Genomic DNA, 23605 nt, shown 5'->3' with positions numbered 1-23605 from the left:
ACATTTGGCCCTAATTTCGTAGATTTATAACGTTAATGCATGTAAGTAAAGGCACATTGAACTATCTTAGTAGCTTAGTTACTTTGATGTATCATTAATATCTGAATGCAATTTCTTCATCATCATGTTTCACACAAATGTGGGTGAAAAGTATGTTCATTTTGATTGTTTATTTGTTCCAACAACAGATCAACTGTAACTCAAGTCGGTATGTTCATGACACAACGTCTTATGAAAGATCCAGCCCCTTTGTCATGCTCTGCTGTGTCTCAAAGCTTCTAACATATTCTTTCCTCTTCAGCTCCATGGTTATCTTTTGTTTGCTGCGTCTCAAAGTATGTGCACACTCTGTTTGTGCTGCGAAAGGATTATCACCATCGCACGACTTTGAGATGTTTTGTTTGGGTGACACGCAGCTCATTTAAGTCTTGAACACTTTGTACTGTGTGAAAACAAAGTAAGAGAAGTTGTCAGATGTTGGGTTACCTCCAAGGAGAACGCGTGCCGGCGCATCGGTTTGGTCGAAGTTGCGTCCGTGGATGGTCACCACGGTTCCACCCATGACACTGCCATCGGATGGGGAGACTCCTGTCACCTCTGAACAAAACAATACAATAGTTCACCATAACAAGAATACATATTACAAAGTGTTTTATTATTAAAACAAATTGTGTACCATACCTGCATAGGTCTGAAACATGGACAGCTTGTCCAACGTGGAAACCCTGAACAAATTCTTCCCTACTAAACTCCTAGAGATTTCATTTAAGTACATGTATTAATCTTAAATGAAATGGAAATCTTAAATTAACTTCAAATTGTAAAAAAATTGCAGAAACGTAGTTACTTAGCATGAGGTCATATATCTTTAAACAATGCTTTACCTTCCAAATTCATTGTCGAGAATGTAACTCAAGTTGTGATGCCCTGTTGGGAATGAAACATAATTATTTAAAGATAGTTTTAACTGTTTCAAAATGTAGCTTTTGATTAAGAGTGATTATGAACTGCTGCTGTGAATTTCTTACCAACATACGTCCCCGTCATTTTGCAGCTCATCCATCCATGCCAAGAAGTGTCAGAGTTCAGTTTGATGCCATATCTAAACATATGAGAAAAATGTCATACTCTAATTACTTTATCAAATATAACAAAAGACACACTTTTTCCATGAATCATTTATCAGGGAATTAGAACTTCCTCCACACAGTACGCAAAACATTTCTCTGCAGCTGCAATTATGGTGAGAAATATCTAAACTTGAATTCATGTGCCGACAATAAAAATGTACATTATTGTTTCATTTTTTTACCTTCTGGATGCAATCTACACCTAGACAAATTACTTACAGGTCATCTGAGTTGGGTTTAAGAAAATCACATGGCATCCCTCCCATGTAGGCTCTGCCATAAACAAGATTAGATTCAGTGATTAAATACATGATCAGTTTAGTTCATACATTTCAATATTTTAATGGCTTTTAAAGGAAAGGGGGGGGCACATCTAGAGTGTGTGTGTGTGTGTGTGTGTGTGTGTGTGGTGTGTGTGTGTGTGTGTGTGTGTGTGTGTGTGTGGTGTGTGTGTGTGTGTGTGTGTGTGTGTGTGTGTGTGTGTGTGTGTGTGTGTGTGTTTTATCTGATCCGGGAACACCATGGTTTTACAAAGTTGACTAAATCATCCAGAATACAATGAAAGTGGTGATCAGCAATTTCATATGTTCAAATGTCTCCTGTGAAGAATATCATAAAGCCTTAATGCAATCAAATGTAAAACAAAAAAGTTATGATTGATGAAAGTAGTAAATCGGTTGGATTTGACCGAAGACAACAAGAGGGTTAAGACATTTTGCCAATCAAAACCTTTCTTTTTAGCTCAATGAATGAATGCAAACTTGTTTCTTAAGCATTCCTTAGTAGTTCAATCTGTGCTCTTTTATAAGATATTTACAGGATATCAAATCTGTCAGAAATTGCACTGATTTAAATAACAACAACATGTACTTTAATGCTTGACAAAAATTGTCCAAGTAAGATGAACATTTTAAAATGATATGCTATGCTTTGTTTGCTGTTTGAATTGTACTTTTGTAAAGCGACTTTGAGTACTCAGAAAAGCGCGTTATCAATTTAATTTATTATTATTAGTATTTTATGTGTACCTCAAAAACCTGACATTGAGGCCATTGGTGCTCGTAGCAGTGTTGCTTCCATACACATCAGTGAAGGTGCGACCGGTGATTGTCACCACGGAGCCTGCAGTGATTTTGAAGTGAGTTAAATATCAAGTTTCCACTGTGAACTGTGAATTGAATAGATGCTATAGAAGTAAAGAACGGTACCTGGAGGACCACTGACTGGAGTCATAGAGCCGATAGTAGGCGTGCGATACCACACAGTCTGAGAATGGTCAAATAAAAAGTTAAAAACACAAACTTGACTGGAGCATCAGATAAATGGAGGTGTCTTGTACGTACATAAAAGCTGCAATGGTGTAATTTGTTCACGCCATTGCACATACTGCTGTCCGGAATGGGAACACCGTCCACACTCACATGGACCACATAGTGACCATTCGGCATTGCTCTGTTATGGGAAAAAATAGTCATTTTAGATAGAAGATGTGACTTATACAAGATGGTGTATTTTCAATGAAGGGTCTGTTGCCCCTACCTGGTGTAACAGGTGATCTGCTTGCCGTGTGTGGAGTCTTTCTCCACGTCACAGGGGACTGACAGGGTGTCCGACACCATGAACACAAGGTTGCCCGTTGAGTATTCACTTGGATCCAGCTTGGGTCTTTCCAGGGCAAAACCTGGTGGTAGTGTGGGGAGGAGGGGGGGGGGATTATTTGTATTTATTAACAAGCAGACAGGATGAGTCTAACTGAACAAAAACCACTTAAGTCCCACAAGTGTTTAAGGGAATCCAACTTTTGGCACAGTTTAGAAACAAAAAATACACAATATACAGTACATTGTACTTTTCAAAATATATATATTTTTTTAACCTACAGTAAAAAACAAAACAAAGAAAGGCATGACATTTAAAACCATGTTTTAATGTGAATAAAAAAAGAAAATAAAGAAAAAATAAGAACAACAAACAGCCCAGATAATTGTTAGACTGATAATTAAAAATGTATACGAATTTAATATACATTGTTATCATAATAAACAAGAGATAAATATAACATAAATATATAATAAAATGTTAATACATGAATAATTAATACACAACTGTAACTTCTTTAACCTAATCTTAAAGCTCTAACAACAGTTGCTATGTCATCTCTTACCTGTGCCTGAAATCATCACTCGTGTTGCTCCATTATGGCTGCCTCTGTGTGGACTTATGTAGTTAACGTTTTGAGCACCTGAAATACACATACATAATCTCTTATTTAATACACGCCTTTGGGCAGCAAGTACTTGTTTGTAAATTAGCTCACTTTCCACATTCCATAAGGTGAACACATCTAGATTGAAGGTCATCCGAATGAAGAAAATGCAGATTTTATAACTTGTTATTGTCTTGTTAGTTTGTTATTGGTTACTTACTGCAGCAGCAGCACCACACTGCGAGGAGGAGACCTGCCGCCTTCATCCAAGACTCCATCCTGGAGATTTCCCAGAATTCCCTGCTGCTTCACCTGCAGCCTGCTGTGATGGAAGCTTTTGAGAAACTGAAATAAAAGTGCTCAATTAGTGAAATTCATGGGTGTAAAGTAACTAAGTACATTTCTTCAAGTACTGTGCTTAAGTAACATTTTGACATACTTGTACTTTACTTGAGTATTTCCATTTATTGCTACTCTTTACTTTTACTCCACTACATGTATTTAATACATTTAGTTACTTTACATTTAGTTACTTTACAGAACCAAGTGTTAAATCAGACTTTAGTTCCACCTGGAGTAAATCCACCAGCTACCCTGCAGTCTACAAAGTCATTCAAACTAGCTGCACCTTCACCAGCTTTGAGAACACTCATGATCAATCATTATAAAACATATCAAATATATTATTCTGAAAAAGACCAATCTGCACAATGACTACTTTTACGTGTACTTTTGGTACTTTGTTTTGATGCCAATACTTTTGTACTTTTACTTGAGTAACATTTTGAATGCAGTACTTTTACTTGTAACAGAATATTCCTACACTCTGGTACTCATGTACTTTTACTCAAGTAATACATCTAATTTAAAAAACTGAAGGACAAACATAACAAATCAAGATATGAAAGAAATATGATTCAGGAATGTTTGTACCCTGAACAAAAAAACAGTAAAGTTACACACAAATATATAATCTTAATATAATAACAGCCAAACGTTTAATTAACGTTCAAAGTAAATGTTAGAATTTGATATTTTTTAAATAAAATGCCATGATTAAATGATTAAAGCTCACCTGTTGAAAAGGAGGTTTACCAGTGTGTTGACTGAGTCAGCTGTTCACATGGACAGAGAGAGACTGCCTGACAGAGGACAGCGCTGGCTCTTTATGAGGCTGCTTGTGTCCTGCCCCTCACCTGAGACTGGGAGGAGACTCACCCAGTGTCCACATCACCACAACAATGTACATCCAGGGGCGGACTGGCCATCTGTAGAATCTGGAGAACCACAGAACGGCCGGTCGTCAAGGGCCGTTGACGACCGGCCCTTTTAAAAAAAATAGTTTAACGTCATCATTTAAGTTGCGCTGACGGCCGACAGAGGGCGACAGCGGCCGCTAATGCAGTTGTGTGGCTCTTATCTGTCAAATAATCACATACAAAGAATAAAAAAGACCGGCCACCAGTGTTGCCAACTTGGCGACTTTGTCGTTAAATTTGGCGGATTTCCAAACCCTCCGGCGACTTATTTGTGTCAAAAGTGACTAACGACTATTCTAACGATTTATAATGGTGTTATTAGCTACTTTTCTGGTGTTTGGCGACTCACGTATTGTTCTGCAGTTAACGAGCTGCCGTGAGCCCCGCCTCCCTCCCATAGTACTCACAGGCGCTCAGACTGACAGTTGCCTGGCGGCAGCAGAGCTGCTGCTGCTGCAGTCAGAGAGAGCAGCGAGGAGACAACCACACTCCCCCATAAAAACACATCGTTTAGTTTTGGTAATTATTCTGCCGGCCCGTCTCTCCCCCCATTCTCATTGAGTATTTTACAAATAGTGAAACAGCGCCCCTCCAGATGTTATGGTTATGTACAGTAGATTGCACACTCTGTTGCGAGAGGAGGCTAGCCGAAATTGGCTTCCCTTGGTGAAAAAAATGGAGGGATTGACCAATCAGATGAGCAGTGGCGGCCGGCCCATAGGGGCGCCGCCCCACCTCTTGCCAGATACAAAATTTAAAAAAAATATTCCATAAAAAAATATATATTTAAAAAAAATATATTTAAAAAAAATATATATTTTATATTTAAATTTTTAATGAACAAGGTAAATATCATACAATTAGTATCACAAAAATGTATAATCTACAATACAATCTCGTTTAAAATTGTGTTACGATGTCTAAAGTTACTGATAAGTCACCTGTTTCCTGCCTGGCCTTGCCCATGGCATTAGTTTATCATTACCGGGCAGAGCCCCCGAGCGAAACAGCAGCAACCAGCAGGTTGCAAAAGTCTCAATAGTAAACTGTGCCGCCGAAACATAATTTCAGCCAATCAGCACCGTCAAATATTTTGGTCACGTGGGCGCTCACGTTGGCGCCCATGTTGCTTACGTGCGTTGACCTGAGTTGTTTTTTAGACTCGTGAGTGACCAAGGTGACGCAGTATTTGGATGAGAATGGTGTGCAGGTGGAGTCACCGGAACCTCGGTCCGCCCAAGAGCTACTCTCCAATCCTTTGGGAGATAAATTGATACTTAAAGACCTTGGACCGGACCAACCCGATTTGTATATATCACACAAGCTCGTGAAAAAGACAAAACGTATCAACAAGGCTTCTCACATGGCTAGCTGGATGCAAACAGGTAAATGCTATCTTTTGTTTCACATGCTTGCTCTTCAAACAGCCGGGGACAGATACGATCTGTTCAGAAACTAGACCAAAGTTAAACAAGTACAAACCACAGACTGTCTGTGTCATGGAGAATACAGTCGCTGGTTTATTTATGTCTGTAGGCCGTTGTTGTGAGTGTGGACGGTCGGAGCATATATAGCGTTAGCTTAGCCAAGCTCCATTCAGGGAACAAGCATTCGAAAAGGTTTTTCGCCTGCCGTTCATGGTTTTTACTAACCGGTATCAGTATGTTGTTACGTCGGCATCATTTAGAAACGTGTATTACAATTTAATCACGGTAAAATATGTTCATGTTGTTGTAGCTGTTCATGTTGTTGTAGCTGTAGCTCCCGAGCCAGCGCTATCAATAGCCCCACCAAAAATATTTTCCACCAGCCGCCACTGCAGATGAGGCTCACGTCATGCCTCACAATCCAATCAAATCGCATCAACTTCATTTCGTACTGTATCACCGCCCTTAAAGAGCCTGTGACACGAGTTTCCCCCATCATCCAAACCCATCAATTTGAATAAATATTGTCCCCTTGAAAACCGTTACTGAACTGATTTTGGATATTTGTACTTTGATAACCATTAATCTGCCCTTCAATGTTGACCATTTTATGGATCTTCTCGGGGATTCTTCAAGTCCCGCCAAATTATGTGTGACGTCATTGCGGGCACAGCGCTCCAGGATCCCAGCATCTGCATGTCTATGATGTAAACGCACGATGGCGCATACAGCAGCAAGCTCAGAGAGCGATGACAGTTTAATTTTGAACGTATCTGAGAGCTCATATGAGGCTGAAGGATCGGTTTATGTTGTATCTGTTAGAAGTTTAGGAATTAGGTGCGTCAATATGGGCGATCATACGGTCATGTAGCCAGTGGTGGAATGGGACTAACAATCATCCCGGGACTCTCGACCGGCACACTTCGGTACCGCTAGTAAATTGTCAACGGGGGGAGTGGGGGAAGACGTGCTAGTGATTTATCCGACCGGCCCACTTCGGTGTTTACCCAACAAAGCTTTATAGATAAACGTGTACCAATGACTGAGCCTCCGTACAGAGAGTGATGGTAAACCTGCCTTGGTATACAGTGTACAGTGATGTGTAAGCGCTTTACAATTTGTGACAAATCTCAGAGCACTGTGATACGCAGCATCCAATTTGCTCAGGTAATTGGCAGGTGCATTCATATACAACAAATCCCCATAGTCCAGCACAGGTAAAAAGGTCACAGTGACTAGCCTTTTCCTGGCCTCAAGCGAGAAACAGGACTTGTTTCTGAAAAAGAACCCTAGCCTAACCCTCAGTTTTTTAAGCAGGTTATTGACATGGAGTTTAAAAGAGAGACAATCATCAAGCCAGATACCCAGGTATTTGTAACAGGCAACAACTTCAAGTTTTGTTCCTTGCGTAGTTACAATATCTAAAACAGGCTCTGGTGTCTTTTTAGCTTTTGAAAAGAGCATTACCTTGGTTTTATCCACATTTAAAAGAAGCTTAAGCTCAGAGAGCTGAGTCTGAATAGTGTTAAAAACAGCCTGTAATTTAACACCAGCCTCCTGAATGGAGGGACCTGCACAGTACATCACAGTATCATCCGCATAAAAATGTAAAGTAGCTTCATCCACATTATCACCTACGCTGTTAATATATATGGAGAATAAAAGTGGTCCTAAAACAGAACCTTGTGGTACACCATTAGAAATGTTTAACCATTCAGAAGACAGTCCATCAAAATGAACACATTGGGACCTTTCAGAGAGGTAGTTCACAAACCACCCCACTGCAAGGCTGGATATGCCAATACTGAGTAGCCTCTGCTTTAAAATGCGATGATCAACGGTGTCAAACGCTTTGGAAAGGTCAATAAACAGAGCTGCACAACTCTGCTTATTATCTAAAATAGTAGTAATGTCATTTACCACTTTCATCGTGGCAGTGATGGTGCTGTGATTCTTTCTGAATCCTGACTGATGTTTAGACAGGATGTCATTTATACATAAAAACTCCTTTACTTGTTCACTCACTAAGCGTTCAAGAACCTTAGCCAGAACTGACAATTTAGAGATAGGCCTATAGTTATTTAAAATAGTTGCCTCCCCTCCTTTCAGTAAAGGCAGGACATAAGCTGACTTCCATACTTTTGGAATTGTGTTCGTGCTGAGGGAGAGGTTAAAAAGAGAAGTAAGAGGTGGAGCAATAAAATCTGCAGCTATCTTTAAAAAGAAAGGTTCTACGTTGTCCGGGCCAGCCGGTTTCCTAGGATCTAACTTGGATAATGCTTCATGAACAATACCAACAGTTAAAGGAGTAAAACTGAAAGGGTTTTCCAGACCACATTGTTCAGAGTCAAGGATTGGAGCGTTCACAGGAGCCACACAGCCAAACAGAGAGCCACAAGACACAAAATGCTCATTAAAACAATTTAGCATAGTAGCACTGTCTGATATAATGCCAGATGCTGTGGTAAGGCACGGAGGTAGCTAATTTGGGATATCACCAGTGGAAATCGATTTTATGGCTTTCCAAAATTTCCTAGGGTTATTCAGGTTTTCTGTGGTAACCGACAAATAGTACTTTGATTTAGCACTTTTTATTTGGGATGTGAAGCTATTTCTTAGCTGCCTAAAACGTAGCCATTCTACCTCTGAGCCTGATTTCCTAGCCTTAGCCCAAGCATTATTTCTCTCATGAAGGAGACTGGACAGCTCAGCAGAAAACCAGGGATTGTTTCGTCCCTTCACTCTAAATTTACGCAGAGGTGCATGTCTATCTATAATTTTCATAAAACCAAGATAAAAATAAGACCATGCAGTTTCCACATCAGCACACAGATTGATTCTACCCCAATCAAAATCAAACAGATCATGCACAAAACCCTGCTCCACAAAGTGTTTTTTGTCTCTCTTTGTGATGACACGTGGTTTAACCTTTTGGACCTTAGTGTCCCTAATTGTGGCTACAACACAGTGGTCACTCACATCATTAGCAAATACTCCCACAGATGAGTATTTATGTGGAACATTTGTTAAAATTAGATCAATTAAGGAGGATTTGTTTGGGGACTTAATATTTGGGCGAGTAGGACTGTCTATAATCTGGGTAAAATTCAAAGAGGTACACAGGTTTTTAAAATCCTCTGACACAGAAGTTAACCAGTCCCAATTAAAATCACCAAGAAGCACTATTTCCTTGTAGGAAAGTTGCGATAACAGTTTTGCCAAAGACGATAAAGAGTCCTTGACAGCTACTTCCGGTAGCCGAGTAGCGGAGCAATACATTAACTGTTAACACATAATATCTCACCTCTAACGCCACATAAACATGTATCCACATAAACTACATCCTATGACATTAATAATAGATCTGTGCCACTCAACACGGTGTATATACCCCTAACTTTGAGACAGGAGTGCCGACTCACTTGACGAGTGACTTAATGAGCAGCCATAATAAACATGTACGCAGCATGCACCGATCACATGAGCATGGAGACTCTGCATTAAGCCACATCGGCACAGAAGTTATCACAATAATAATGAAGTGTAGAACAACATAACAGGCAGCACTGTGGACAAACACTCACGTTCATTTACGCAAGTCATTACCCTCTGATGTGTGACCACCCAAAACACGTGGGTTAGACCCTCCCCACTATGAAGGCACAATTTAACAAGTATCAACTCTGTATAATAAAATTATATATATATCAATAACTTTGGGGCCTTTTCTACAGCCGCCCCCAAATGTATAATACATTTGCTCATCAGTAAAGGCAACAAAGTCCTGAAGCTTGGATGTGATGGCAGGAGTGGAACTGTCCTCATCTTCTCCAGATGGAAGTGCAGGGAGGACCACCAGTCTGGCAACTGGTCGAGTGTAGACTCTCTCCTTGACCTTCACGTCGGCAGACCTTATATGTCCGTCGCTGCTTGGATGCGTCTTGACAACTGTCCCTATGGGCCATAGGGCTCTTGGAAGATGCGGATCAGCGATCATCACCACGGCGTCCTCTTTGATGTCGGCAGGTGTAGCTTGCCACTTCTGACGAGCTTGAAGACTCGGCAAGTAGAGCCTCATGAATCGAGCCCAGAAGTGGTCAGCCAGAACTTGGGAGTGTTTCCAACAGCGGCGACTTATGAGCTCGCTCTCCGGATAGAACATTAGGAGTCACTGGATCTGGGTCGCTGGCATTGTTGAGGATCAGAAGCTTAGTCATCCAATGACCTGGGTCTAGGATGATAGGGTGAAGGGCTGTCAGTTCCAGGTCTTCTGCCCGACGTAGTTTTCCTCCAACATGGATGAGTTCTCCACTCTCATCTAACTCCGGAGACAGAGTGAGGAGTCGACTGCTTTGAATAACTGGCTTACCAGCTTTCATTAGGCTACACTCTTGTGGGAAGCTATCCCTCTGAACCCTCTGGAGGATCAACCGCTCAGCTTGGCGGACGTCTTCAGCAGTAGGGAGGTCGTTGGATTTGGCCGCCCCATGCAGCTCTTGAGGTAGCAGCGGGTCATCCCATCCACGATGTTTATCCCATAGGTGCCTGACGAGTATTTTTGCCCTGGTTGTGTAGGGTAAGATGAACCCTTGGGGGTCGTACTGACTTGCCAGCACTTTGTCGATGTTGTGATTTCACTATAATCCACAGGACGATGCTTGTAGGCCAGGATATCCTTTTGGAAGAGCCAGCTCAGTCCTAGAGTGGATTATGGGACATCTGTCTTGTTCTGAGCCAGCCATAGCTCAACACTGGTAGAGCGACTCTCTTCTTGTAGGTGACTGATGACCTCTGGTTGATTGCTGGCCCATTGACGCAGCTCGAAGCCTGCAGATGCTAGGATGGCTCGTAACTTGTCGACCAGGTGCCTCGCCTCAGCAATGGTGTGGACACTCTGTAGGCAGTTGTCTACATAAAAGCACTTCTCGACTGAGCTCCTCACCTCTTCATCTGGCTGACTATGATCGATGACGTGGTGCTGAAGGGCAAACGTAGCACAGCAGGGGCTACACGTCATTCCAAAAGGTAACACTTGCCACTCGTACACCGCAGGAGGATCTTGACTGCTGTCTCGCCAAACAAATCTGAGCAGGTCTCGATCTTCTGGGAGGAGTCCAACCTGGTGGAACATGCCCTTGATCAGTGGCGGCTGGTGGAAAATATTTTTGGTGGGGCTATGGAAATAGGGAACAAACCATACTAAGGCGGTCCGGGGGGATCCTCCCCCGGAAGACATTTTTGAGAAATGACCCCTTAAATGATCTGGTGATGTTAGAGGGGGGACGGGGACGGGGACAAATTGAGGCTTAAAAATATGAGATAATCCATAATCTTCAGTGTGGTTAGCTATGAATCTTCCAAAACTGTGCAACAGTACAGTAGGCCCACACAAACTGCAGAACACTGGTGCTTTGGGAACACTCAAATGATTTAATTCCCATTTAAAATTAGGAGACTAAATACGAACATTATGTGTGTGTGCGTGTGTGGTGTTTGTGTGTGTGTGTGTGTGTGTGTGTGTGTGTGTGTGTGTGTGTGTGTGTGTGTGTGTATGTGTGTGTGTGTGTCATACTTGTCAACCCTCCCGATTTTCGCGGGAGACTCCCGATTTCATTGCCCTCTCCCCGGTTTCCTCCCGGGGTCATATTTCTCCCGATTTCTGACAAAATCAGATTTACTCACGACTGTTTCCACTCGGACTTTAATACAGCTACACCATTGTTTGATTTCCATGGTAGCGCGTCTCTTTAGCAGCGCACGCAATTCAAAGTTTGAGAGGCTGAGGAAGATGAAAACTGAACAAGAATCGACAACTCCACCCTCTGCTCACTCTTTTCCTGTAAAACACAGGTCCAGCCCACACATATGCTCCATGGTGCTACAGGCATTGCCCTTACAACTACAATAAGCATGTAAATGTTAATCTACAGCTCCGGCGATCCACTAGCACCATATATACAGTCTATGCTAGCACCGTAGTCAACTACTGTAGTGTCACCTTGGATACGAGTCCAAACAACTCACAGACACACAGGCCAGGGCGCTGACACGGCGCCCTTTGAGCATCAGATCTGACGACGCTGATTGGCTGAAATTATGTTTCGGCGGCATAGTAGATAGCAACAGTCAGCTTGTTGGCTGCTGCTGCTCTGGCTGAGGGCTCCTTTCTACCGCCCTGACAGAGAGGGTGATACACGCTGTGGCCAGGCAGGAAACATGTGACTTGTAACTTTATACATCGTAAAGCTATTTTAAACGAGATTTTATTGTAGATTATACATTTTACTGATACCAATTATATAATATTTACCTTGTTCATTAAAAAAAAAATATATATATATATATTTTTTTAAATATATATATTTTTTAATGACAATCAAACATGTGGAAAGAGGTTGGGCGGCGCCCCTAGCGCCCCTATGGGCCGGCCGCCACTGCCCTTGATATCTCCACTAATTGCTACTGCATGCACTCGGAAGCGTAGCAGGACTCCCAGGAGAGATGCTCCTAAGGTCGGCCCAGGCAACAGATAGTCATTGAGATTTTGCCCTCGATACTGAAATGAGCAGTTGAACACCAGTCTGTTCTTGCCATTATGGCTTACCATGTGGTGAGGAATGTACCACGACTCACGACCTTCCTCTACTGGTAGTTCAGGGTCACACTTGATGAGCCTGCCTTGATCAGCTTTTCCATCTCCACTTTGTAGGCTTCAGCCTGCATTCTTTCACACACAGTGACGTCACGAGCTTCCCACAATGCATCACGCGCCATATATATATATAAATACGCCATTTTCCTGGAGGTGCAAATATCCTGGAATCGCAAATATAAACAGCTAGCTAGCGTAGCAAGGCAGAGCGCACTAGGTTTTTTTTCTGAATTAACGACCGAAGAAATCGCTGCATGTCTTCGGATTACATCTCTGGACTTGGGGTGTGCTCTAGGTCGTTACCAGCGTAAACTAGAGCTGTGTGGGTTGTCGGATTGCCCTTACAGACTGCGTCGATTTTGGCTGCATCTACGTCTAATTTCTGGAAACACCAGGTGAATACCCCACTTGTCACAATAATATTATCATGCCATTGCATATATGTGGTATTTTAGAGTTGACTAGATATTGATTAAGGCAATAGACTATGATAATCAGTACAGGAAGCTTAGCAACAGCTAGACGGTGTACGGCTAAACCCTTGGCCTGCTTGCACCTCGCGTAAAACGGCAGATACCGGAAGTATGGTGTCGCCCTCGGCCCAATACCCGTATGTGTGTGTGAAAGAATGTTCTTGGCCAATCTCCTTTCTATACTCCGTAGACTGTGCATGACGGCTTCTTTAGTAGCTTGAAGGAGTGGCATGTCTTTCCGGCTTAGCAGCGGGGTGGCATAACGGAGTATGTTAACCTGTACTGTACCTAACTTTGAGACAGGAGTGCCGACTCACTTGACGAGTGACTTAATGAGCAGCCATAATAAACATGCACGCAGCCAGCATGCACCGATCACATGAGCATGGAGTCTCTGCATTAAGCCACATCGGCACAGAAGTTATCACAATAATAATGAAGTGTAGAACAACATAACAGGCAGCACTGTGCACAAACACTCACGTTCATTTTCGCACACAATACGAAGCTTAAGACGGCATAACTTTCCTGCAACTACTGACGCACATTACCCTCTGATGTGTGACTTCACCCAAAACACGTGGGTTAGCCCCTCCCCACTATGAAGGCACATCTTAACAGGTATCAACTCTGTATAATAAAAATAATATATATATATATATATATATATATATATATATACCAATAACTATAACTTTGGGGCCTTTTCTCCAGGAGCTGTGTACAGAGAGGAAAAAAGGAGCGAATCGGACGTAAAACTTTAAATAATAAACAGCGGATTTCTAACATTTGACATTTCATGTGTCAGTTTCCAGGGCTGAATTTTAGTCCCAGTCTGCCCCTGTATCTGTTGTTGGAATACAACACAGCAAACAGATTTGGCCATTTCCTGTCTTAGAGTCAAACTTACAGTAGGATGAGTAACGGCTTCATGGACGGGAATCAAATCAGAGCTTTGTGAAGAGGAAGTAGGGAAACTATAAAAAGTCAGCACCAGTGACACATGTTGGTAGGTTAAAGTGATTGGAAATACATATATTAAAAATAAATACCTTTGATCTTTCTAGCAGAAGATTTGTACTGCATTCCAGCCTCCCAAGTGAATAGTGTACAAATCAGTTTAAATGTGGGGGTGTTTAAAAAATAATAATATTGTGTCCAGACTTTCCTGTACAGTTCATATATGAAGCACAACATACATGTTGGCTGTAACCAACAAAAAATCATAACAACAAAAAACAAACCAACAGAAATGCACGACATATTGAAAATAACTGACTCATTTACAGTATGATGCGTTAAGTGTTTATTTTGTTGCGGAAGTTTTACCAGGGAATTTCCAGTTCTAGTTTATATTTCAAATCTGAGTTCAACAAATTGAAATAGCAAAAATAAATAACTTTACTTGAAACATCTAAAGTGTCTGGGTTGAATAAAACGTACTGTAAGTACATGTTGTATTTTCTGAACAATTACTCATATAAGGTTTCAAATAAAGATATATTGAGACGCATAAAGGCCAATGGAGGCAATCCATGCATGAAGTAAAAGAAAGAGTGTGCCAGAAAAGATGAAAGAATAATCACAATGACTTTAATAGAGACCCAATGGACTGTGGGTGACGTATTTCTTCACTACCTACTTTAGGAAATGCAACATTAAAAACTAAGGATTACAATTATATTACTTTGTATGTAACTGGTTATTACATTATATAGAATTGTCAACACAATTTATGTACATATACAAAGTTCCTGTAACATATTATATTAGAAATGTTTTAAATGGAAAAACTGCATTAAATAACAAAACCATGTCCTATCCTGTGTCAATCCACTGAGTTACGACACTCTGCAGCTCGGGGATACAGCCTCGTTATTTCAACTACAATTTTGCAACAACCACACGAGCTTTAGATACATAATGAGCTAATCGCTTCATTCTGAACTAACAGAAATTAGACTGTCAGTACTATTAATCATCAGTCATTATCTTGTCTGTGCTATGTTCAGTTATGTCCTCTTTCAACACTCATATAAAGCATAAGAAAGCGTTATATCATTTCCCGTATTATCGAACCCTTTCTCTATAGCAGATGAAAAATAAGGTAAATGATGACCTGTTATTTTACTCAAATAAAAACATATTATTTTGTAGTTCTTATTTGTCTTAACAGCTGTAACGAGCTTAGAGGTTTTGAATGGCTTCACATCCATTACAAACCTTTAAGCTAAAAATTGCCACTTGAGATTTTCTGAGAAAACTCTTTTGTTGACAAAAATGCAGTGGTAAGTAATTAACTACATTTACTCCAGTACAGAGACAATTTGACTGCTTTAAACTTCTACTATTTGTACTTTCTACTCCGCTACATTGGTTTCACGGATGTATTTACTACTTATTCAGATTTTGGCACACAATACTTCGGAAAAACTTTAAAATATGATTATTTGGTATAGATTAAACCCTCAAACATTATATTTAAGTAACTATAACAATGATTGGGTTAAGAGATCATGAATTAGCAGCAAAAAAAGTAGCTCCTTTAGCTTTAAAATATGTATCTAAAAAAATTGAGCGATGATTTGTTTTACTCCTCATACTCCTTTAAGTGAATTTTCCTAATCATACTTAAATACTTTTATTAAAGCGCCATTTTCCATGCAGTACTTTTACTTACAATTGAGTGTTTTCACAGAGTGGTATCAGTACTTTCACCCAAGTATAACACAGGAGGGGTAGCAGATGTTGGTTTATAAAGCTTTGAATGGTTTAGGCCCAAAATACATTTCTGACCTCCTGCTAAATGATGAACCATCCAGATCTCTCAGGTCTTCAGGGACTGGTCAGCTTCCTGTCCCCAGAGTCAGAACTAAACATGGAGAAGCAGCGTTTAGTTATTATGCTCCAAATATCTGGAACAAACTCCCAGAAACTTGCAGGTCCGCTGCAACTCTGACTACTTTTAAATCCAGGCTGAACACTTTTCTTTTTGTCGCTGCTTTTAATTGAACTATTCACATCTTAAACTGCACTGTAACTTTTATCCATGTATTTTTTCTTTTAATGTTTATTTTATTAGCTTTTCTTTTTAATGACTGATTTTAAATGCCATTTTCTTAATGTCTTTCATTTTTTGTAAAGCACTTTGAATTGCCTTGTGTTGAAAAGTGCTATATAAATAAACTTGCCTTGCCTTTCATCACCAGGCCTTCGCTGTAGGAGAAGCAGCTTCCACATTTCTATTCTCACGCTACATCCGTGAGAACAGCAGCAGCCCACAAGCCTTTCCATTAACAAGACAAAGGGACTTCTGGCATCCTTTCTTTTACTGTCATTTTATTGTCAGCTCGAACGATCAGTCATGTTTAAGAAAAGAAGAGGAAGGTGATGAGAGATAAATCAAATGCTCCTCGTCTTCAAGTTATTTATTGATGGCATCATTCAAAAGAGAAAAATCATTCATTATGTACAAAACAAACATTCCAAAATAACATGTGTTAAATTGTGAACAAAAAATGTAAATGTTTTTCTTTAACTAACTTCTAAAATTGCTGGATTTCTTAAATGCAAACAAATAATCCTACTGTAATGAGAAGTCAATCTCAACATTTTGGGATTTTTTTTGGTCAAAGAAGAATTCAGATCCTTCACTTAAGTAAATTGTATTTATGCGTGTGTAGTATGTTGTATGTATGTGTATGTATATTTCTTGTTTTATATATGGATATAAACTGTTAGGATTTGTTTTTTAAATGTTGTTTAGTTTGAACCTGGTGCATCATTAAAGGATTTCTATTCTATTCGAAGTACTGACACATTTATGTAAAAATACTCCATTACGAGTCCTACCAACAAAATCTCACATTGGTAAAAGTACAGAAGATTATCAGCAAAATGTACTTAAAGCATCAAAAGGAAAAGCAGAATATATATGGCAGAATCATGGCCTCCTCATGTGATATACTATATGACATTTGGACATTGTTAGTATTGTATCAGTATCATCATGTCGTAATTTAATGTTTACAAAAATGATTGATGTTTCTTTTTTGCATCTCAAGTAGATGATTTAATCGTTTGTTTTAATACAAAATAAAAAAGTGAATAAAGCTGTAAAATAAAGAAGTGGAGTTAAAGCACATTATTTACTCTATAAATTGAATAATGGTTACCGTTTCTTCCATAAGCATTCTGACCAGGATTGTGCACGTGTCCTAATATGTTGGCAAACAGGCACACAGATGTCATAGATGTCACAGATACACACAGGGGCTGCTGTATGAAGACCAGGCCCGGTTCCAGAACAAAATGACTCAGGGTTATCTGACATTAGAGAGGGTGCAGTGGTAAAGTGCCATTTTTATAAGTGGGGAGTGGACCTAACATCCTCTAGGGGGGACCTCACCTCCTAAGGTGGTCCGGGGGCATGCTCCCCCGGGAAGATTTTTTTTTAAATATTGAAGTTGAAAGCATCAATCTGGTGCACTTTGAGAGCAACATGAAGAGATCTATGGAAACATCTCTCAACACCCATATGAAAAAGAACTGTAAACAGATTTTCTTTTCTTTATGGATATTTTACAAATCACTCCCCTTTTAAGACCGCAATGTCTACATGCATAGCAGAAGATGGCATGTTTTTTACATGAATATTCCAGCCAATCTCTGTTTTGAAACCATGAGCTGCAAAATGAGCGCCTTACCCCAATGTACAGGCGAGTTGGGTACTTTTTTAAATATACCTGGGCAGGCTCTGTTTTGCCGAGGTCCTCTGGCACTTGCGGGCCGCCGAGGGGTGGCGGTGTTTGGGGCAATGAAGACGGCTGCGGCTGGGCAAAGCCGGCGAGTCGGGCGGGAGGACATTAGTGTCCAAGACAGTGGCCACGCGGGTAACGTAATGTCCCCATGGTCTGAACTGTTATTACCTGCAGTAGATGCAGTGTTACTGCTGGCGATAAGGGCTGGTTGTTTTAACAATTTTCTGATGTCCATCATTGACTGCTGTGTAAGCACCTTGCAGATGACGAACGCGCAGCGGCACAGGTCACCCGCACCTGACAGAATAACGTTACTTACCGTTTAAATTGACCAAATAAATGCAGCAATATGATTTAACCACATTACATGTCACTTGTTAGACGCTCATATCCAAAGCGACTTACATACTCAATACTGTGGGCAATCCCCACAGGAGCAATTTAAGGTGAAGTGTCTCAGGGACACAACGACATGCTGACTGCAGTGGGGTTTGAACCTGTGACCCCCTGATATGAACACCAACGCACTAACCACTGCACCACACGCCTCCCATTACACCACAAGTACAATTTTTTTTATTTCAACTATATTCTTCTTCTTCTTCCTATTATTATTATTGTTATTATATATGTAATTTTTTTCACTTTTCAAATGAGGGTGCATAACGACTCAACTGAGGGTGCAATGCACCCTTATGCACTCTCGTAGAACCGGGCCTGAAGACACAAGCAGGTTCTCACACCATCCACGCCATAACTAAAAACAACCTAAAACAAAACATACCCGTCAGTATAATCTGAGGAGCGCACGCTACACTGACAGCTCCTCTCTGATGTCTGCAATCACCATGCGGCAGATATGTGGTCCAACAGGTCAGACAGTGATGTGTCACCTGAGAGCTTCCTGTGATACTGAACACAATATCTACTGATAAGCAGCACGAGACGCGTTCCACCTCAGCAAGAGATATTTTCAATGAGACAATGTTGTACTTTCAGAACATAAAATCATTCACTATATGATTTCCAAATGTAAAAACTTCCTGGCTCATTTAAAAATATCTATATGGTATCTGGCTTGATGATTGTCTTACTTTTAAACATCATGTCAATAACCTGCTTACAAAGCTGAGGGTTAGACTAGGTTTCCTTTTCAGAAACAAGTATAACTGTATATATATATATATATATATATTAGGTTTTTTTCTCTTTGAGAAATGCAGAGCATCACTAAAATCACTTCTTCACTGGTGTGATTATAATAATATAAGTACTTACCAAAACACCTGAAACAGTCCCACAGCCAGGTATGGGAGAGAGACAAAGACATTTCTCTCATTGCAGTCTTTTTTTAAACACAAAATCCATCATGCTGTCTCTCGAAACACAATAGGAATACGTTTCAAAAGCTCTTGATTACATTTCAAACTGGTGTTTAGTTCTAAGAAAGAAAATGTCAGGACCCCAATGACCAAAATAGGCATGACTTTATTATTTTTCCAAAACTGCTGCATAACAAACTAAAATCAATATGAAAACACACAATAGAAAATAAAAATAACACTTCAGCATTGCTCACAATGAGAACAAACATCAGTTTGGATTTTAATTGTGGATCTACAGAGAGTAAAAAAATGTCTAGATGGGGAATCGTCTCATTCACAAGGTGGCGTGTTGAGCTAGGAAAGCTCGGATTCTCTGCAGGAGCTCTTTCTTCACACTGTCTGGCACGAGTGCTGCATAGGAAGAACAATGGTGGATATATTAGTGTACACTACAGTAATGCATTAAGCATTAATATCATTCAAAACACTGTTTATTTTGTACTAGACTGCATTATGTTGAGAGGTGTTGAAACCAGACGGCACCTGTCCGTGTACAGTAGCACAAAAACAACTGCGCCACACATGAATTGCTCTAAATGTAACATTGTCTCAACATATCTGTCTGTCATATCATATCTGTCTGACATATCATATCTGTCATACAGATGTATCTGTTCAAACATGGCTCAACAATGTGTTCTTTACTGTGCCGCCTTTGTACTGTGAAGCTCTGATTGAAAGACATTGGCATGCAGGGTAAGAAAGACAATATATATATATATAATATATATATTTTAAAGCTCTTTTTGATGAAATCTTATTTTATGAAATGGAATTTTTTAACCGTGCAGTTAAAAAAAAAAGTGGTTGAATATAACTTAGTTATTTTAACCTCTTAAAGCCCTTTAGTTTCCCTGATATTGTTCTCTATTTGGAGCTTTAAGTTTGGGATAGCCCACCTGTCTCACTTTATCACACATATTCTGCATCAAATCATTCTTCATGTCATTTTTGTTTTTTCCACAAGCCATAAAACGATTGAACGCATGAGTTCTGTGAAGTGCCTGTATATCCTTATAGCATTCATGTGTACAGCGCACAGATGTATTGTGTGTGTGTCAGCCTAGCATTTTAGCTAATCTTATTCTACTTGTATATAGTTGACCTCTTCTGCATTGACTCGTACATTGGTCACGTGCAACATCACCTTGTACTATTTTATTTCTATTCCGTTTCTTCCTGCACACTTTCTTAGGTTATCGGTCTTGAATAATTTAATCTGTACGCTGTTTGGAATGGGTGAAATGTTTGCTTCTCGTGGCTGCTCCATTCGGTTTTTAAATGGTGACACCTGCATTGAGTATTCTAGTTTGTTTCCAATTATTATCACTTGAATTTCTCTGTGAGAACACTAAATATTAAACACACCTCATCTCATTCTATCTCGTGTTTTGAGCAATATTGCATACATTTTTCCCCAAAATATTGTATCTCTAGAAACCTTCAAAATTTAAATAAAGTTCTGATGTTTAAAATAAAATGTGACTGTGTAACAGCTGTTTTTATTCACAATGCCATAACGTGCCTCTTTGTTTTCTTGAGTAGATTATATTCCCATATTCTTTAATTTGGTTATGTGTTTAATCTACTTGCTTTAGTATCACTTCATATGCTTAAAGTAAAGTGTCTTTCATTGTTAGATTTTAATCAGTTTAACTTGCAGTTTGTTTTGATATCTTATACGGTATGTTATTTAATTGTTTCTCTGTATTGTATTCCTATGTCCAGGAGCACGGGAACACATTAGCAGCACAACTTGAGTATGGTTTGTATTTGTGTGCATCTTCCACCCTCTGCTGTTGTGTTTACACATACCTCTGCCTTTTGGTGTGACTTCTGTAACCAGATCCTCCACTGTGACATGCTCAAGGCCCTTTTCTTTGATCACATCTGCACAAAATAATTCATCAGCAATGCAGCTTCATTAAAAGCACCGTTACACACAAAGACAAACACAAATCCAATACCTTTGCAGTGTGCCTTCAGCTGATCCTTCCATCCACACTCCACCAGCTTTGCCCTGAGCAGTTCCTTCAACCTGCGGCCAACATATACATTTAGTATACACTATTTAAACATCTAAATGGTCTCTGAAAGCATTATTCCGACCTCAGTGAAGATAACAGCTGAACTCACCGCTCCCGTTCCCCCATTTCTATCAGCTTCTGGTTTATTGCAGCCCTCATCTGGGAGTCTTTGCTCATGGTCTGTCAAAGCCGAACACACACAGTTAGAATTTCCGTTTAAATGCAACTACTTCATGGGAATTTAGCTACGAAACCATCTGTATTTCACCAGCTATAAAGTAAACGTTACCTTATGTAGAGATGTATCAGCTGGGGAACACACAGTCCCTTCACAAAACCATACCGACTAAAACACCCTCAGTAGTGTAACGGTTCCGCTTTGGCCGTTAATTATTTCTAGCAAACAACGTCACTACTTTAAAAAAACATAGCATGTAGAAAATAGCTCACTTTAATAACAAATTAATACATTTTAGGACAACTATAGTTATCAAATCACTTATTAAAACCCTTTTAGAGAAATACAAGAACTCAAACTCCCATGAGCACCAGGGCATTTTGTGTCCGCTGCGAAATGGCTCCGGGTCTGCCAAACAGGAAACGTGTTCTGCAACAGCATTTTCTTGCTTCATATCAACTTATGCACACACTAGTCATATAAAATAGATATGGCTGCGTCAAATTATTCTTTGAAGGTGAACAGGGAGCTGTTGGACCCCAACTTTGAGAGCTACAGGTTATCTCTGGACTCCATACCGACGTACAACGTTGAGCTGGATGCTGGTGAGAGACACTTAACACAGTTAGCAAGGGTGCCAGCTAGCCTAGCACTGAGGATTCCACACTGTGATAGCTAACCTTAGTAACAAGTTCAGTTATCAATTAACAGGTTGTTAATAATTTTGAAAAGTACGTTTTTAATGCTTATTAATAATATTGAAAGCTAATTATAATATTAGTATCTGTAGTAATTTTGCTCCAATTATACTTTATGCTATTGGGTTCAGTCTCCCTAAGAACATGTGTAGAAGTGTGACATCATTCAAAAGTGTATACATATTAACATCATTATTTTTATTTACTTCACATATTTTTTATGAGAACAATTTTTGACTCACAAACACAAGTTCATGTTTTATACTATCAAAAACATCCAGGACATACAACACAACTCACTCCACACATGCAGGTTAATCCAAGTTATACTCATCCAGTATGTTCACTACTTACAGAATACTGCACTTTCTGCATTTCTACTAAAACTTTACTATTTAAAACTCTAAAAGTGAAAATATATAGTGAAATAATCATATTCATAAATGTAATCAGATAATAAAGTAATGATAGAGTGTTATGCTGGTATGTTTACACATACAATTCACACAAAACAAAGAAACAGATTTATTTCACATACTTTAACCTGGCTTTACAATTTCAAATGGGACTAGGTCATTCAATTTAATTTGCTTTCCAAATCGCAATGTTTTTTTCTGCTTGATATACCCAGAATAACTTTGTAAACAAAATATACAGTAGACGTTTACAAAGACTTAATAACAGCCAGTTAACCACAAAATAAAGCCTACAATGATTAGTATGGGAACCAGAGTTGGTTATTAGTTGTAAAGCATACATTTAAAAGGATGGAGTATATACTTATAGTAGTCTCACATGCACAACACTTTATTAATAACAAAAATATGATATGATCCTGTGATGCCTTTTTCTAACCCTCTCTTTTTATCTGTTCTGCAGCCGTGGAGGAGGTGAAGTTGAAGGATACTCAGTACACCCTGGAACATATGCGTGCTTTTGGCATGTACAATTACCTCCACTTAGACCCTTGGTACGAAGACAGTGTTCTGTTTGTGGACTGCAAAGGAAGAGTTCTCAGTCTAACCGTCACTCTGGTAAGAATTCAATCCTTATTTTTCTCTTTGAACTCCTTGTTCCTGGCTTGATCGATTGCCAATACGGTGTTGCCAACCAATTCCTTTGTATTTATTCTTGATGTCAATTAATATGGATGTGATACTAATGTGATCTAATATGTGTAAGTGTAAGTGGTCTTTAATGCATCTGACACACCAGCAGGTGGTGACCAAGTACTTGTGTAATAGCAGCATCAACCTACGATGCATTTCTGGCAGGTGATGTCAAGAAAAATCCTATTTTGCTCAAATTCCAAACATTTTACAAGCTGCACTTTTAATGTGGCTCATTATTATTCCCCCTAACTTACTTCAGAGGCAACCAGAGAGGCGGTGAGTACGTTTTAAGAGGCAG

The 23605-nt window shown here is 39.7% G+C and overlaps 3 protein-coding genes across 3 annotated transcripts in view; 1 reads left to right on the top strand and 2 right to left on the bottom strand.

Annotated features, from left to right (window-relative positions):
• The window catches only part of LOC117455602 (fibrocystin-L-like), a 67375-nt gene extending 62784 nt beyond the window's left edge, over positions 1-4591 (bottom strand). Inside the window, exons 1-12 of the mRNA XM_034095168.2 lie at positions 4412-4591; positions 3557-3681; positions 3295-3372; positions 2670-2811; positions 2474-2582; positions 2339-2396; positions 2159-2252; positions 1350-1403; positions 1029-1102; positions 885-927; positions 682-752; positions 487-597 (exon numbers count right to left, since the gene is read on the bottom strand). Coding sequence (XP_033951059.1) covers positions 487-597; positions 682-752; positions 885-927; positions 1029-1102; positions 1350-1403; positions 2159-2252; positions 2339-2396; positions 2474-2582; positions 2670-2811; positions 3295-3372; positions 3557-3614 — 892 coding nt within the window. The 5' untranslated portion in view covers positions 3615-3681; positions 4412-4591. The remainder of the gene's footprint in view (positions 1-486; positions 598-681; positions 753-884; positions 928-1028; positions 1103-1349; positions 1404-2158; positions 2253-2338; positions 2397-2473; positions 2583-2669; positions 2812-3294; positions 3373-3556; positions 3682-4411) is intronic.
• Positions 4592-19375: 14784 nt separating this feature from the next.
• LOC117455096 (transcription and mRNA export factor ENY2-2-like) lies at positions 19376-21692 on the bottom strand. Its single transcript, XM_034094458.2, has 5 exons — positions 21609-21692; positions 21429-21499; positions 21260-21330; positions 21108-21182; positions 19376-19643 (listed from the first exon to the last, which is right to left on the bottom strand). The coding sequence occupies exons 2-5, from the start codon at positions 21494-21496 to the stop codon at positions 19567-19569; spliced, it is 291 nt and encodes a 96-aa protein (XP_033950349.1). The 5' UTR covers positions 21497-21499; positions 21609-21692; the 3' UTR covers positions 19376-19566.
• Positions 21693-21802: 110 nt separating this feature from the next.
• Positions 21803-23605, top strand: part of nudcd1 (NudC domain containing 1) — a 58647-nt gene continuing 56844 nt past the window's right edge. The window contains exons 1-2 of the mRNA XM_034094457.2: positions 21803-22102; positions 23075-23229. Of these exons, the coding sequence (XP_033950348.1) occupies positions 21988-22102; positions 23075-23229 (270 nt within the window). The 5' untranslated portion in view covers positions 21803-21987. The remainder of the gene's footprint in view (positions 22103-23074; positions 23230-23605) is intronic.

Source organism: Pseudochaenichthys georgianus, chromosome 11, assembly GCF_902827115.2.
Source record: "Pseudochaenichthys georgianus chromosome 11, fPseGeo1.2, whole genome shotgun sequence".
In the NCBI taxonomy this organism is placed as follows: domain Eukaryota; kingdom Metazoa; phylum Chordata; class Actinopteri; order Perciformes; family Channichthyidae; genus Pseudochaenichthys; species Pseudochaenichthys georgianus.
The sequence above is the reverse complement of the archived record's forward strand: the minus strand, read 5'-3'. Positions and strand labels throughout refer to the sequence as shown.